This window comes from Podarcis vaucheri (assembly GCF_965113315.1).
Source record: "Podarcis vaucheri genome assembly, chromosome: Z".
Lineage (NCBI taxonomy): Eukaryota > Metazoa > Chordata > Lepidosauria > Squamata > Lacertidae > Podarcis > Podarcis vaucheri.
Genome location: NC_138758.1, coordinates 41,718,665 through 41,734,611, shown reverse-complemented (window position 1 = coordinate 41,734,611; position 15,947 = coordinate 41,718,665). Strand labels below are relative to the sequence as shown.

The following is a 15,947-nucleotide window of genomic DNA, read 5'->3' as shown; positions in this document are numbered from 1 at the left end:
GATTCCTTTAACGGAATACCCTTGCAGCAGCAGCATTGGAGGGGCAGGCACAGCCAACCACATCCTCTCCACCAACCAAAAATTAACCAATGCCTAACCGCAACCTTACAATTTGTGACGATTTGCTACGAAGTAGGCAAAACCCAAATGGCGCCAGCCAATCAGCCAAATGGTAAAATTCCTACCAGGCCCCTGCTCCAAAGCAGATGACCCCATGACAGGCATAGAAAGGTCAGTGCAAACAAACCCTAATTAAAGGGAGGGTGGGCAGGTAATCCGATGTGCGCAGCGAAAAGAGGAAGCTCAATGCTGCACACAGGGACCTATATAGCACCCCCCATCAATCAAATAAAATTGCAACAATAAATTTTCCCCAGCAACAATTGAAGGTGTCCAATCAAATTCTTGGCCATCCAAACTAAAATGCCCAGCAACAGGGGATGTCATGGTTGCTCCCACAGCAACACATGCTCTCCATGAAGGAGAACCCGCTTTGTTGAACAGCTCTTACTGTCAGAAAGTTCTTCCTGATATTTAGCTGGAGCCTCCTTTCTTGTAATTTGAAACCATTATATCAAGTCCTACCCTCCAGAGCAGGAGAAAACAAGCCTGCTCCATCTCCCATGTGACAGTTCTTGAGATATTTAAAGATGGATATCATATCTCCTCTCAGTCTCTCAGTTTCATTTAACAGAAGACATTTAGAAGGTCACCTGCACATTTTGTTCCATAACTTTCTTTCTAAGAGGAGGAGATACTTGCTTCAAAAAAGAAGAAGAAGAAAGAAACCTCAGAGTCTGGGGCACCTGCCCAGGGGCACCAGTGAAAGCCTTTGCAGGTCCTATGGCTTCTGTGTTGACCTCTGTTGTAAGCAAATCAGGATGAAGCCAGAGCAATTGCTCGCTGTCATCAAAGCGCCATGTAAACAAATCAGAACAGCACCCTGTTCTCACACTGGCCAAACAGATGCCCATGCAAAGCAGAACCTCAGCACAACAGTGCTTTCCCCACCTATATTCACAGCAGCTGGTAACCAGCAGCACTTTAATCCACTTTAATATTTCTGGTATGCATTTGAATCCCTCCTGCAAAGTGCAATCTAGAGGCAACCTAAGACCCAGCCAACCGGGCCAAGGGCCTGGGTAAGCTTCACTACATCCGTGGCCCCCAGGGAGCCTGGCATCTTCTCAGGAATGCCAAGTGCAGACACCAGGCCTGTCTCTACAGAGTGGGGAGCAGGGAGAGAGAATCCAAATTGTAAACAGCAGGACCAAAATACCATGAAATGGAAGAGGCAGCTGTTGGTCTGTGACATTTCTAAGCAGAGACAAAATGTATACAGATCCGAACACTTCATGAAATGTAGTTCAGTGGCTGAGCGCATGCTTTGCATGCAGAAGTTCCCCTCCCTGGTTGAATCCCTGGCATCTCCTGAGTCTGAAGACTTCTGTCTGAAGTCCAAGACAGCCATCACCAGGCAGTTTGTAGAGTCTACATTGTGTATCAGGACTCATCAGCCTTCATGTGCAACAACCAGCAATGCTGGATGCAGTGGAGTATTTCTTTCAAACTTAATTTTGGCAGGGACCCTGTGGAAGGCATCTGTGGGGACGTCTGTGCCCATGGGCACCAAGCTGGCAACACCTGCTGTAGAAAATAAGAGATCTAGCTGGACCGACCAATGGTCTGATTTGGTTTAAGGCAACTTATCAGAAGAGTCCCACTTGATCAGACCAAAAGCCCATCTAGTCCAGCATCTTGTTCTGACACAGTACAGTGGTACCTCGGGTTACATACGCTTCAAGGTTACAGACTCCACTAACCCAGAAATATTAAGAACTTTGCTTCAGGATGAGAACAGAAATCGTGTGGTGGCAGCGCAGTGGGAGGCCCCATTAGCGAAAGTGGTGCTTCAGGTTAAGAACAGTTTCAGGTTAAGAACAGTTTCAGTTTAAGAACAGACCTCCAGAGCGAATTAAGTTCTTAACCCGAGGCACCACTGTAATGATAATAATTCCTCCCTATGAAATGCCCTACCTTCAGATGTCAAAGAGATAAAGAATTACATAACTTTTAGAAGACATCTGAAATCGGGACGTTTTTAATGTTTGATATTTTACTATGTTTTAAATATGCTGTGGGACGTGGGTGGCGCTGTGGGTTAAACCACAGAGCCTAGGACTTCTAGGACTTGCCGATTGGAAGGTCGGCGGTTCGAATCCCCGCAGCGGGGTGAGCTCCCATTGTTCAGTCCCTGCTCCTGCCAACCTAGCAGTTCAAAAGTACCGTACATCAAAGTGCAAGTAGATAAATAGGTACCGCTAGGGCGGGAAGGTAAACGGCGTTTCCGTGTGCTGCTCTGGTTCTCCAGAAGCGGCTTAGTCATGCTGGCCACATGAGCTGTACGCCAGCTCCCTCGGCCAATAAAGATAGATGAGCGCCACAACGCCAGAGTCGGTCACGACTGGACCTAATGGTCAGGGGTCCCTTTACCTTTACCTTTAAATATGCTGTAAGCCACCCAGAGTGGTTGAGGAAACCCAGCCAGATGGGTAGGATATGTATAATAAAATTGTTGTTGTTAGTGGCCAACCAGATTTCCTAGTGGGAAGCCCAGAAGTAGACCTTGAGTGTAAAAATGTTCTTCCCATTTGTGATTCCCAGCAACTGGTATTGAGGCATCCAGCCTCCAGCAGTTAAGGGAGAACAGAGCCATGACGGCTTCCAGTCACAGACAGCATTACCCTCCGTCAATTGCTCTAATCCAAGGCTAGGCAAACTAAGGTCCGGGGGCCGGATCCGGCCCAATCGCCTTCTAAATCCGACCTGTGGGTGGTCCAGGAATCAGCTTGTTTTTACATGAGTAGAATATGTGCTTTTATTTAAAATGCATCTCTGGGTTATTTGTGGGGCATAGGAATTGGTTCTTATTTTTAAAAAAAGAGTTTGCCCCCCCCCACAAGGTCTGAGGGACAGTGGACGGGCCCCCTGCTGAAAAAGTTTGCTGGCCCCTGCTCCAATCCTCTGTTAAAGGTCAGCCAAGTTACCAAACTCCTGCCACAGTTCATACATTTAATTATAACAAGTTAATTCTCACACACACAACATCTTGCCTGACATACTTTAGACACAGGCCCTAAAGCCACTATTAAAAAGCACAGTGCGTCTGGACATGTGCAGAGCGCCTGTCCTCCCCCCCCCCCTCGCTTCCGAAGGACCTGAGATGGGGAAGAGCTTGCAGGCGCTCCCGAAATGAAAGACTGGATTTGCGCCAGGTGAGGCATCGGCGCCGAGGGCGGCGTAGTTTTTCGGCCGTTCTCCTCTGCCTCCCCCTCCTCCACTTCTTCCGTGCGCCCCTCGCCAAAACTGGGCGGACCCAGCCGCTCGGAGGGAGGAGAAAGGGAAAGAAAGAGAAAGCGGGGGGGGGGGACCGGCCAGCTCTCTCCGGTTGCTCCAGCAGCCAGGACCAACGCAGGACCCAGGGGCTTTCGAGGCGGGGCGGTATGGACGATGGCGTTGGAAGCGGCTCCGTTGACTAAGCTGAGGAGCCGGCGTGCCGCGTTGCTGCGGAAAGGAGTCAGCTTTGAATGCGAGAGCGACGGCGACAAGTAAGGGAGCAATGTTGCTATTATGGGGTGTTCGCTTTGGGAACATCTTGGCGGGAGGGGGTGTCTCTCAGTAAGCCATCTGGGAGGGACGGTCCACCCGCTCCGGATCCCCACACACCTGCATTGAGTGGTTGTTGCCGTAGCTTTGCCACGTTGGGATCTAGGAGTCACAGCGCCTGCTGCAGTAGAGGATCCTAAAAGGGGGTCGGGTGGGTCGGGGTGTTGTCTCCCCCCTCCGCCGAGTCCACCCCTGCTCTCTCCTCTTCACAGAACCCAACCAGGCCCAGGAGGTAGACAGCATTAAGGAGACACCCCACCCCCAAGAAAAACCCACCCACCTGGCTTTCTTGATCCCGGATTCAGTTCCCTTCAAAGCTCTGCTTATGTTGTGTTGCATTCCAACTAAGTTCTACTCCAAGTAGACCCGTTGAAACGAACGAACCTAAGTTAGGCACGCATGTTGATTTGAATGAGTCTGTTCTGAGTAGGACTAACATTGGCTTTTTTGCCTGTTGTGCTGCCCATTTGAAGCTGCTGTTATGTACTGTAGTTAATTATACGGTGCAAAATATATCTATATAGTTTGTGCATATTGGAAACAGCAGGGTCTGAGTTTGGAGAGGATCTGCCTAGAAGGAAAAAGGGACTGAGGCCAGTGGGAGAAAGAAGTGCCTCAGTTTTGAGTCTGGGAGAGAAGGGGATATCAGAAAGTGTGCTTCTGAGTTCATGCAGAGTGCACTTTTCTTTCCACTGAGGAGCTACAACTGGACGAGGAACTGCATATAGCCCCCAGTGGTGACTGGTTCTTGTTGGGACGGGTGGGGCAGAAGGCAAAGAGACCAACAGGAGGTGGAACCAGAGCCAGTGATGGGCAGAGACAGACCCCATAACAGGTGGAATCACAGCCAGTGAAAAGCAGAGACAACTAATTCTGGTTGTGCCCTAATTCTCCTCCTTGCTGAGCCCTACAAGAGCAACACTGGGAGTGAGGAGGAGGAGATTGACAGCCAGGGCCACCCTTGGATTGAATATAACAAGGCAGGGGTGGTGTTTCCTCCCCACCCTCCAAGATGTTGTGGGACCACAATTCCCATCATCCTGAACCATTGACTATGCTGGCAAGGCAGTGTGTTTTCTGTCCTAACTCATTCGCCTCCACCACAAAACTGCTGTAAGGGCACCTTGTAAGCATGGGTGTATCCAGGATTTATGTTAGGGGGCAGGCTTATGTGGGGCAGGGGGCAGAACCGAACTATCTTTGACGAGATTGGTTAGTTAAGTATTTTTATTTATTTACTTGATTTTTTGGGGCAGGGGAGGCAGCTGCCCCCCTGTCCTCCCTGGCTACACCCATGCTTGTAAGTAAGCTCACTAGAACTACTGGCCCTTCTCATTTCTGTGGAGGAGGAGGAAACTCCCCCCTCCCCCCCCGCTGCCCACATGGTTTCTGTGGCAGTTGTGGAGCAGGGATCGTCAGAATCTGGTCCAATACCAGATCTGTAAGGCTGGCCAGGGGTTGCAGGATCACAGAGAGCACTGAGTGAGCAACTTGCTGCAGATGGGGACCTTTAAAAGCTTTATCTTCAGAGTACCTCTTCAGGCTCCTTCCCCTTGTGGAGAACTTCAGAGTTTTAAAGGGCCAACCTTCTGCCCTGGAGATGGGCTGGACACTCGTCCTCCATCCCATAGCCTCTTGCGTGGTATGTGCCATGTGCTGTTGGACAGGTGAGGTACAGTGGGAGGCATTGCATTGCTTGGGCTTAGGAGATGCCATCTGTGAGGGTCTTGCCTCTGACCCGACATGCCCTGTGTGGTATGGGACGTCCTCCCAAGGGGTGGTCTTCTGATCTACAGCAGCCAGCTCAGAGCCCTGAGCTTGGTCCAGCTCCCTAGTTGGTGTCCCTGAGTCTGGATTGCTGCTAGGTTCTGGGACCATAGCAGTGATGGAGCCCTACATTTATTCCTCTAGTGCATTCACTTGGCTGCCCGCAGTTCCTCCTTCTCTGTGTCTACCAGACTAGTAAGAGAAGTAGCTGCTCTTATACCTAGTCAGATTATTGGTCCGTCTATCTCAGTGTTGTCTACTACCAGCAACAGCTCTCTGGGGTATTGAGGCAGGGGTTTCTCCCAGTCCTATCTGAAGATGCCAGGGAGTGAACTTGTGGCCTTCTGCATGCAAAGCATGTGCTCTGCCTAGGAACTATGGCTCTTCTCATAAACATACAATAAGATTCTAGTCCTCATGGTTCTGAATAAAGTGTTAATCCGCGCAGGAGTCTGCCTTACACTGAGTCAGACCATAAGGCATCTAGCTTCCTTTGAGATGTGCACCTTAGAACATGCTCCAGAATCCTGTAACTCAGAACCAGCTCCATGGCAGAGGTTTTGATTTGTTGGTTTTGGAGGCTTGCCAATATAGAAAGTGTTCCCTGAGGGTAGAATGTTTTAATCCACTGAGAGATTAACTCCCTGTCCTAAATAAATATTAAACCTCCTTCCAATGATATGTGGTAAAATCATTCCCAGAGTGCACTTTTCATTAGACAATTTACACAGGGGTAGACCTACAACCTAGGGACACAGGTGGCACTGTGGTCTAAACTACTGAGCCTAGGGCTTGCTGATCAGAAGATTGGCAGTTCGAATCCCCATGACGGGGTGAGCTCCAGTTGCTCGGTCCCTGCTCCTGCCAACCTAGCAGTTCGAAAGCACGTCAAAATGCAAGTAGATAAATAGGTACCACTCCACTGGGAAGGTAAACAGCGTTTCCGTGCGCTGCTCTGGTTCGCCAGAAGTGGCTTAGGCATGCTGGCCACATGACCGGAAGCTGTACACCGGCTCCCTCGGTCAATAAAGTGAGATGAGCGCTGCAAGCCCAGAGTCGTCCACGACTGGACCTAACAGTCAGGGGTACCTTTACCTTTTTAGACCTACAACCTAGATATTCTACATCAAGCATCTGAGGCTTTACCATATGTTGTGGGACTCCAGTTCCCATCAGCCCCAGCCACCATGGTCTTTAATCAAGGATGACAGATGTAGTCCAACAACATCTAGATGACCACAGGTTCCCCATCTCTCTTATAGGAAATTGCCAGCTGCGCAATAGGTGATACCAAACATTAGTAATCCTCGCAGGAGATCCAATGAAGTCAATGGACTTGAGTAAGTTATGTCCATTCATTTTAATGGGTCTACTCTTGCATATGATGGTTGGCTATTCTTCAGTGTAATGTGTTTGAGGTGTGTGGGGGGTGTTCCCATAAAATTGGATCCAGAAGAAGAGACTTGAGTCCCTTTCCTCTAACATCACACTTAATTGATTTATTCTAGGACATTCTACTACCCCCCAAAAGACATTTGAATATGACTTGGGGGCCTAAAAATGTCCCTCCCAAGTTACTTGTCTATTGTAGTTTAATTGGCTTTAACCCAAGCCAATTGTTCCAGAAGGATGTCTTAAAACTGGGCTTGGAGAAACCTGGTAAATTAAGTTGAAATTAAGGAAGCGCTTCTCCAGGTGACCTGCATTCATCCTGACTTGCTTGCACAAAGCTTGTATGGTGGTTAGAGTTTGTCTGATCTTTATCACACACTTGTTCTGTTTCGTTTACGGAGTGGTTCTTCTGCTTTGAGCATTAATCCTGCATCTTTCCTGATTCTCTTGCAGGGTGTTTAATCTTCCTGTTTGTCATTTGTTCATCCTACAATGGGGGGGGGGGCACTCCAAGTGTTGGGGTTCAAAGTGATGCACCCTGGGGCAGAATGGCCCTAATTTGACATATCTTCCTAAATACAGTGGTACCTCGAGTTACAAACACTTCAGGTTACAAACTCCACTAACCTGGAAGAGTTACCTCGAGTTGAGAACTTTGCCCCAGGATGAGAATGGAAATCGTGTGCCAGTGGCACAGTGGCAGCAAGAGGCCCCATTAGCGAAAGTGTGCCTCTAGTTAAGAACAGTTTCAGGTTAAGAACGGACCTCCAGAACGAATTAAGATTGTAACTAGAGGTACCACTGTACAGTGGTACCTCGGGTTAAGTACTTAATTTGTTCCGGAGGTCCATACTTAACCTGAAACTGTTCTTAACCTGAAGCACCACTTTAGCTAATGGGGCCTCCTGCTGCTGCCGCACTGCCAGAGCACAATTTCTGTTCTTATCCTGAAGCAAAGTTCTTAATCTGAAGCACTATTTCTGGGTTAGTGGAGTCTGTAACCTGAAGCGTATGTAACCCGAGGTACCACTGTACACAAAAATGTAATGCTGTTGTCATATTGGAGTTTGTGTTATGACCAATAGGGGGCCACCCCAACTCCAGCATGATAAATGGCGGGCAAGTGAGCCAGCGAGCAACGATGGTGGCAGGTGGCCCAGGGCAAGCAGTTTAATGGAGAGGAGGAAATCAATCCACAAAGAGGGTTAGCAAGCCACTCTGTGAAGCACCCCCTCCTTTAAATGTGGCAGCAGCAGCAGCAGCAGGGTTTACAGAGCGGGGAGAGGTGCTTCACCAAGTGGTTTAGCAAGCCACTCTGTGAAATGTCTCATCCTTCAAAATGGGTTGGGATGAGCTGTGGGGGTGAGCTGTATGGGGAGCGATGAAAGGGTGGGTGAAGTGTATAGGGAGGGGGGTTTGTCTGGTGTGGGGGAAACACAGTTGACGAATGGGCTGGTGGGGTGACAGGGTTGGCAAGCAGAGAAAGCAGGGGTGCATCCCCTAGTAAACTGGTACTATATAAATATAAATCGAAAGGATGTGAACTGGTGGGGGCTAACCAGGAAAGTGTTTTTTGGGTTGCGGCAGTTAGCTCAATAAAGCTGTCAATTCAGCATTCAGCGTTGGTGAAAAAAGCAAATCTCATGCTGGGAATTATTGGAACTGGGGATGAATATAAGACAGTTCAGTGTGTGTCATGCCATTATATAAATCCAGAATGCAGCTGCACTCGGAATACTGTATACAACAGCTAGTTCTCTCTCTCTCTCTCTCTCTCTCTCTCTCTCTCTCTCTCTCCCTCTCTCACTCTCTCTCCAGAAAAATAAGAATAACATAGTTATTAAACAAAAGTATAAAATAGAAGATTTGAGATCCATTTTAGACTAATAGGGAATGGTAAATATGGCCTCACACATCACCAACTTTCTCATTCCAGTAAGAAATTAAAAAACACCTGCCTATCAACAGATTTGTTGAATTTGGGACTGCTTTATATAACAAAAAAGAAGAATGCAACTTTATAGAATTCTGCACAGGGTGGAGAATGTTTGCATAGCTGTATCTGTATCTATCAATCTATAGCCATACATATATCAAATATCCATCAGGGTCATGCAATGAAATTGATCGGTTGGCAGTGGGCTGAAGCCAGACAAATGAAAGTATTTCTTCATACTATACATTATTAATGTATGAATTCGCTGCCACAAGATGCTGTGAAGGCCACTCTGTTAGATGGCTTTAAAAGGGGAATTAGATGAATTCCTGGAGGAGGAGGGAGAGAGGCTATCAATGGCTATTAGCTGTGTTGGCTGAATGGAACATCCACCATGAGGCTCTAAACCCCTGAATATCTAGTTGCTGGAGAATATGAATGTCTGCTTGCATTCACTGTGAGCTTCTTAAGCGCATCTGATTGGCTACTGTAAGATATGGAACACTTGACCAAGACGAACCCTTTGATCTGATCAAGGAGAGCTCTTCTTATAATATTTAGCCTATCTATGTCTGAAATTCTCCAAGACAGGAGGCTGATGCAGCAGCCTTGTTAGGGTTTAGGAGAGTTTGCAATCTAGACCTCCCACCCTGTCATTAAAAACCATTACTAAGCCCCCTCCACCCACCCACCTGGAGTTGTATGCAATGTTAGACCTAATCAGAGCAGGCCCATTGAAAGTAATGACCCTAAGAGAGCTATTCATTTTGATGGGTCTACCCTGAATAGGACTATTAGTGGCTACACCCCCTGGGTATTAAAGCACAGATCAGTTATCAGCCCAGTTTGCACATACTGTAGTGGCAAACCATAGCTTATTTGGGTTTACTGTGAATGAGCACAGAACATTCCCCACTCCCTTCTCTTCCCTGGCAGGGACAAAACTGGGTTGACTTAGCATTATGTGAGAACGAGCATTCTTGGAGGTTGCAGTGAACAAATCTTGGTTTCCCCACTTCATCCAGTCTCTATGGTCAAACAAATTGGGATGGATACGCAATAAACAAACTTTCTGGAAGCAACCTATAAAAAGTGATAGGAGATAGACCACCGTCTATCAGCAGGTCTATTGAAAATTCCCTGTGGAGCCTTGCATTATTGAATTAGTTTTCCTCCCCCCCACTCCAAACTGTTCTTTCATATGGTTTGGCGCACAGTTTGGGTTTTGTTCCTCAAACTGCTATACCGTACACCTGTGCCTACAGTTGGTGCCTCGCAAGACGAAAATAATTTGTTCCGCGAGTCTTTTTGTCTTGCGATGTTTTTCGTCTTGCGACTGCGCCTCTTCAAGCGGCTTTTTTAAAAAAGCGCAAGACGTTTTCGTCTTGCGAAGCAAGCCCATAGGGAAATTCGTCTAGCGAAGCAACGCAAAAACGGAAAACCCTTTCGTCTAGCGAGTTTTTCGTCTTGCGAGGCATTCGTCTTTCGGGGCACCACTGTATTTGCTATTCCTTTCCAGGTGCCTCCCCTCTTCCTCCCCCCATTTCTTGAAGGCCTTTAACAGTCATGTGCCAATAAATTCAGCAAGGGCACCTTTGTCCAGCATGGAGATGAGAAAGCCTTCACCTGTTGGGTTTCTGTCTGCTTGGCAACTAATAAAGATTCAAGGATCGTGTCAAGAGATGGAGGATAGCAAGCTTATCTTTCTATTTAACATGGTATTTATGTTCAGTACTACAGCCTAATGTAACTGTGATGTTTCTTTGGGTAGATTCCCCCCCCCCTTCCCCCTGGTTCTTCTAGGATTTGTTTTTCATAGGACTAGACAGAAATACCCTTCCTTTTTGGTTCCTCGTGGTTCTGGCATGTGCCTGTATGAATTTCTTGGAAATTACAGCCTTAGCCGTGACGGTGACAATGTTGGATTCCTTTGCTGCAGTATTGCTTTGAGGTCTTAAAAGCTGGCGACTGATGAGAGTGGATTATAACATTTCCCCCAGCGCTGTGAACAGAGTGCGCCAGGTCTCTTGATGGCTTTGCTATTATCATCCTTTTCCCATTTTTTTTTAAATAAATAAATGTTGTGACAACTCTTTTAATTGATTTCTAGGCCACATTTTTATCTGAATTGGTTTGCATATGTAAATATTTGATTTCCGTCAATGTGATGCGAGGTAGGTTGGAGGAAACATCACAGTAGCAATTCATCCTCGATCCCTTTAATTAAAATTGGATGCCCACTGTTACTCTTTTTCTCCTGAAAAGGTTTCACTTTTTGAACACATAGGAGCAAGAATCGCCCTCAAAGGAGGCCTCTGTTTCTGCATGAAATACTATTTCCTGATTAGAAAGGGGCCTAGCTGAGAAAGGAGAGATTGTCTCTCACTGGCAGAGGACACGTTTTTGCATGCAGAAGGTTCCTATGTTAATTGGACTTCGTAAATGGGCTCCCTGCCTCTCTAAGTGGCAAAGTACAGGGTCACTTGCCTCAAAACGTGCTGCATTTGGGGGCCTCTTCTGCTAAGTTAGAGCCCTGGACCTCTGCCCTGAATTGCAGCTCTGACAGCGCTGCTGAGCAGAGGATGGGGGGAACCTCTGCCTGAGATTCTGGAGAACTGCTGCCAATCAGAGTAGACAATGCTGGACTGAATAGAGTCAGGGGTCAGCAAACTTACCACGCCTCAGGCAAGTGTCTCCAGCGGCGATGACACGGCGGGCCGGAGGGTGGGGGAGCGCGTGCCCATACAAGTGCGCACACGCTATTTCTGGTGCACTTCTGGGTAATAGAAGCACCGGAAATAGCTTGTGCGCATGTGCACGGGCCTCCTCCGATCCGGATGTGCACTGGAAATAATGCTTGCGCATGCACAAATAACGGGACGCTGGTGGCGCTGTGGGTTAAACCACAGAGCCTAGGACTTGCTGATCAGAAGGTTGGCGGTTCGAATCCCTGCGACGGTGTGAGATCCCGTTGCTTGGTCCCTGCTCCTGCCAACCTAGCAGTTCGAAAGCACGTCAAAGTGCAAGTAGATAAATAGGTACTGCTCAGGCGGGAAGGTAAAAGGCGTTTCCGTGCGCTGCTCTGGTTCACCAGAAGCGGCTTAGTCATGCTGGCCACATGACCCGGAAGCTGTATGCCGGCTCCCTCGGCCAATAAAGCAAGATGAGCGTCGCAACCCCAGAGTTGGTCACGAATGGACCTAATGGTCAGGGGTCCCCTTTACCTTTACCTTTATGCACAAATAACACTTGCACATGTGCACAAGCTATTTCTGGTGCTCCTCCGACCCGGAAGTGGGCAGCCGTGCAGCACAGCACCAGTAAGAGCAAGCGGCAGGGGTTGCTGCGGGCTGGATAAACGAGTCCCTCGGGCCTTATCCGGCCCGCGGGCCTTAGTTTGGGGACCCCTGGAATAGACCAATAGTTTGAGTCCACCGAAGTAGCTTCCTGTGTTCCGGAACACCAGGTAGAGATGCAACTGCAAGCTGCTCTGGGGACTGGCAATTTGACTGTATCTTTGCACTGGAATGACTGCATGATCCTATTACAGCTGCTGCACAGATGTAGCAGAATCAGTGGAGACTGAGAAGTGTTCTGTTCAGAGGAGTTTATCATGTAGAAATCACCACCCGTAATTTAACTTTAAAGTCCACTATCAGATGCATGATTTGTTATCCCAAGATGGGTGTGAGCGAGTGTGTGTGTACACATGTGTATGTGTGTGTTGATATCTGTCTCTGTCTATCTAATGTTAGCAGTGAGGTTAGAAAGAGATGCAATGCAATAAATGCAGACTGTGTGATTACTGCATTAGAGCTTTATTGTATATAAAAATAATTAAATGACATTTTGCAAAGCAGTCAAACATGGCAGTTGTAACCTGCTTAACAACTGTAGTGGAATTAAAAGCCCAGTTGGTTGTATCCAGTACTAGGCCTACTCAGTGTAGAACCATTGAAAATAATAGACATTACTAATTCAGGACTTTTAATTTCAATGGTCTGCTCTTAACCCGTTACAGTGGTACCTCAGGTTAAGTACTTAATCCGTTCCGGAGGTCCGTTCTTAACCTGCAACTGTTCTTAACCTGAAGCACCACTTTAGCTAATGGGGCCTCCTGCTGCTGCCGCGCCGCTGGAGCACAATTTCTGTTCTCATCCTGAAGCAAAGTTCTTAACCTGAAGCACTATTTCTGAGTTAGCGGAGTCTGTAACCTGAAGCGTATGTAACCTGAGGTACCACTGTATTTCTGTTTGGGCCACAGGATGGAACTGAGCTACTTGACAAGAAATTAGGCAGGGTGAGATCTGAGCGTTATTAAAGGTTCCTCAGTCAGAAGGTCAGGAATGCAGAAGGAGACCAACTTCCCCAAAAGACTGCGTCATCTGCTTCCACCCTTCTGTGGAGAAAGGAACCCATGGCTGCACTTTTGGTTCAGTGTGGGAGGCATGACAGGCCTAGATGATGCTCCACATGAACTGAGGGTGCACCCTGGAACATTTCCCCTGAACCCTCTTGTGACACACACACACAAACTAGCCTACTGGACAGAGGTAAAATTCACATCCCTTGCTGCAGCCATTTTTGCTCTGGCCCTTCCCATCCCTGGAATGTGGCCCTTGTGCTGAAAAAGATCACCCACCCTTGCTGTGAGTTAATGCTTAGAAATTGCCCTGATGGAGTTTTCAAATATAGAGCTCAAGGGGGACAGGTTATAGATCTGGAGTACAAACAACTGGGATGGTATCCACCATAAAGCCCCCTTAGAGTGAACAGGAATAGCAAGAGATTTATTTTAATTAGAAAGTCCCTGATTAATGTTGCTCTTTGGCTCCTGTCTCAGTTTTCACCCCTCTTTTTCTCACACCCAGGAAGGGAACACCCGTTTCTGACATGACTCTGGTGATCGTTTTACTAGAGAGCTCAAGTATATTTTGAATTGCAGAGCAACTTGCAAAATTCCTAAATGTAGCCATTTCATAACCCACAATCTGTAGTTGCTTTTTGAATTCTCCCCTCTCAGTTTTTTAATGAACTTCAGTATTTTATAAATAAACGTTATTCTTTTTTGTGCTTAAAAGCTTGCCTGGTACAAGTAGGTGATCAGGAATTTCCTGCAGGCAATTGTCCAAGCCCCATCCCTCTTCCACCAACCTTCTTGGTTTCTGTGCCAGCAAAAAGGAAGGAAAGCCTTTTGCTCTACAAACAGCCTGGAAATGCAACAGGCAGACAGAGAAGCGATAGATCAATGTCTTCCTCTTCCACCAGTCCACTTGGCCTTTTTGTTTTACTAGCCTTCTAAGAGGCTAGTACCCTATGGGCTCCTCCAGATGACGTTTTTATTGAGCATCCATCATGATTTTCTTACACAAAGCTTCCACAGTGGTTGGATTATATCCAATCTTCATTGAGCATTCATTCTGATTTGTTTGTTTGGTGCTTAATAAGTCTTCTCTTTAATTATTTTTTCATCCCATACTTTTTCAGTGCATTTTCCTGTCACTTTCCTAACTGCAAACAGTCTGGTTTATTTATTTATTTTTTAAGTTGGATTTGTTCTAGCAACAGAAGGTTTTAATCCACCTTAATTGTGCAAGTCTAAATTTCCCTGGTGGGCTTGAATCCCTCTTGCAAAATATTGTCAGAGTTTACCAATGTATGCTTGTTGGCCACTGAGGGATCCTTTTTAGCAAGATGGTTACCCCTCCCCATGCAGGCTAGTAATTTTGTAGGCTTATCTGCAAGGTTGATTAAAAACAAATTATGCTTATTTCTTCAAAACTCCTTTTTGTATCCTGATGCCACAGTAATTGGCTAAATATCATATGAGTTTACTAGGATGAATTGAAGGGCCTCATTTATTTGCAAATGTGTGTAGGAATTGGTGAGCGTGTAATTTCAGTTTCTCTCTGCTTCTTATTTTTCTAATCTTAAATTCACTTCTCCATATTTCCACATCAGTTTTCAGTTATTATTGTTGTCATTTTAAAAGGTCCTCATGAAAAATTCATCAGCATTTTAGCGCACGTCTTGCAATATGCCCATTTGTACGCAAATTTGCCTGAGATACATGCCCTTTTATGCACACATTATGCATATTTGCACATATTACTTGGCTGGAGAACCTCACTGCAACATTTAGGAGAAGCGCGAAATTTGAAAGATGTTTGTGCTTCAGTTCGTGAATAGTTTCAGAAAGTGTGAATTAGACAGGTTCGCCTTTAAATGCAAACTGAACTGAATTTCTCTCCCCCCCCCCCCGCCTTCTTTACCAGTGTGTTCTTGGTGTGCAGCCAGGATTTTCAGAGCCTGGCGGTGCTTCTGAGCTTTGCTACCATTCCTTTGAGATGTGGTTTTCCTCACTGCTGCATTGTGGATTGCCCTGACTTGGGCTAAGGAGAGGGCAGGGAGAACTCTCTCTGGTTCTTGGAAAAATTGGGACTTCAGATTTTTAAACTTGGTAGCATCAAAGCTGAAGAATGTGCGTCATTCAGGCTTAACTCTTCCCCATTTCTTATAGCCTTCCTTCTCATTTTTGAAAAATTAGCCTCTCTTTCCCTTCCCCGCCCTCTTGTTCATGCTAAATGGGCAAGAAATAATGACAGCATGAGGTAAGGAAGGAAGCCTTTAGCAAGATATCCCCCCCCCAAAAAAAAACATATTGCATTTCAGGCTGTGATTTTGTTTTCTTTCTTTTTTTGCTTCTTCTGCAATCTTGCCAAGGGTGACTTCCTTGATAGATGAATGTTTTTGGTGCTCATTTCCCTCCTTCTAATAACGCAGGGGTTGATAGTGTATTGTTTTTGTGTTTGGAATATGCTGCAAGCCAAGCTCCAAAGATGAAAACCTTTTCCTAGAACCCCTTTCCAAGGGACTTCCACTGTTTCTGGGAAGTGCGAGAAGTAGGGAATTTTGGTACAAGCTTCTATTGATGCTGCACATATATGGTATTGACATATATTTAAAACCCATAGCTTGGGGAAGAGCCCTATCAACTGCTAGTCAAGGCTTTGGGTGTGCCAGAGTCTGCATTTCCATTGCGGGGCCGCAAGAGGGCACTGCAGAGTGGTTGAGCTTACTTGGCTATAAGAGTTTTGTGTTTTTTTTTTTTATTCCTGGATCTGGAGGGGAGGGGGAAGAAGACAACAAAGACACAGAAGATGAGGAGGAAGAAATAATTTTGCTG

General features: G+C 46.6%; 1 protein-coding gene across 2 annotated transcripts in view; it reads left to right on the top strand.

The window, feature by feature from the left end:
• Positions 1-3,313: 3,313 nt before the first annotated feature.
• Positions 3,314-15,947, top strand: part of GARNL3 (GTPase activating Rap/RanGAP domain like 3) — a 112,482-nt gene continuing 99,848 nt past the window's right edge. Inside the window, exon 1 of one of the 2 annotated variants that reach the window (XM_082207674.1) lies at positions 3,314-3,608. In XM_082207674.1, the coding sequence (XP_082063800.1) occupies positions 3,511-3,608 (98 nt within the window). In that variant the 5' untranslated portion in view covers positions 3,314-3,510. The remainder of the gene's footprint in view (positions 3,609-15,947) is intronic. The other variant, XM_082207678.1, reaches the window with a different exon arrangement.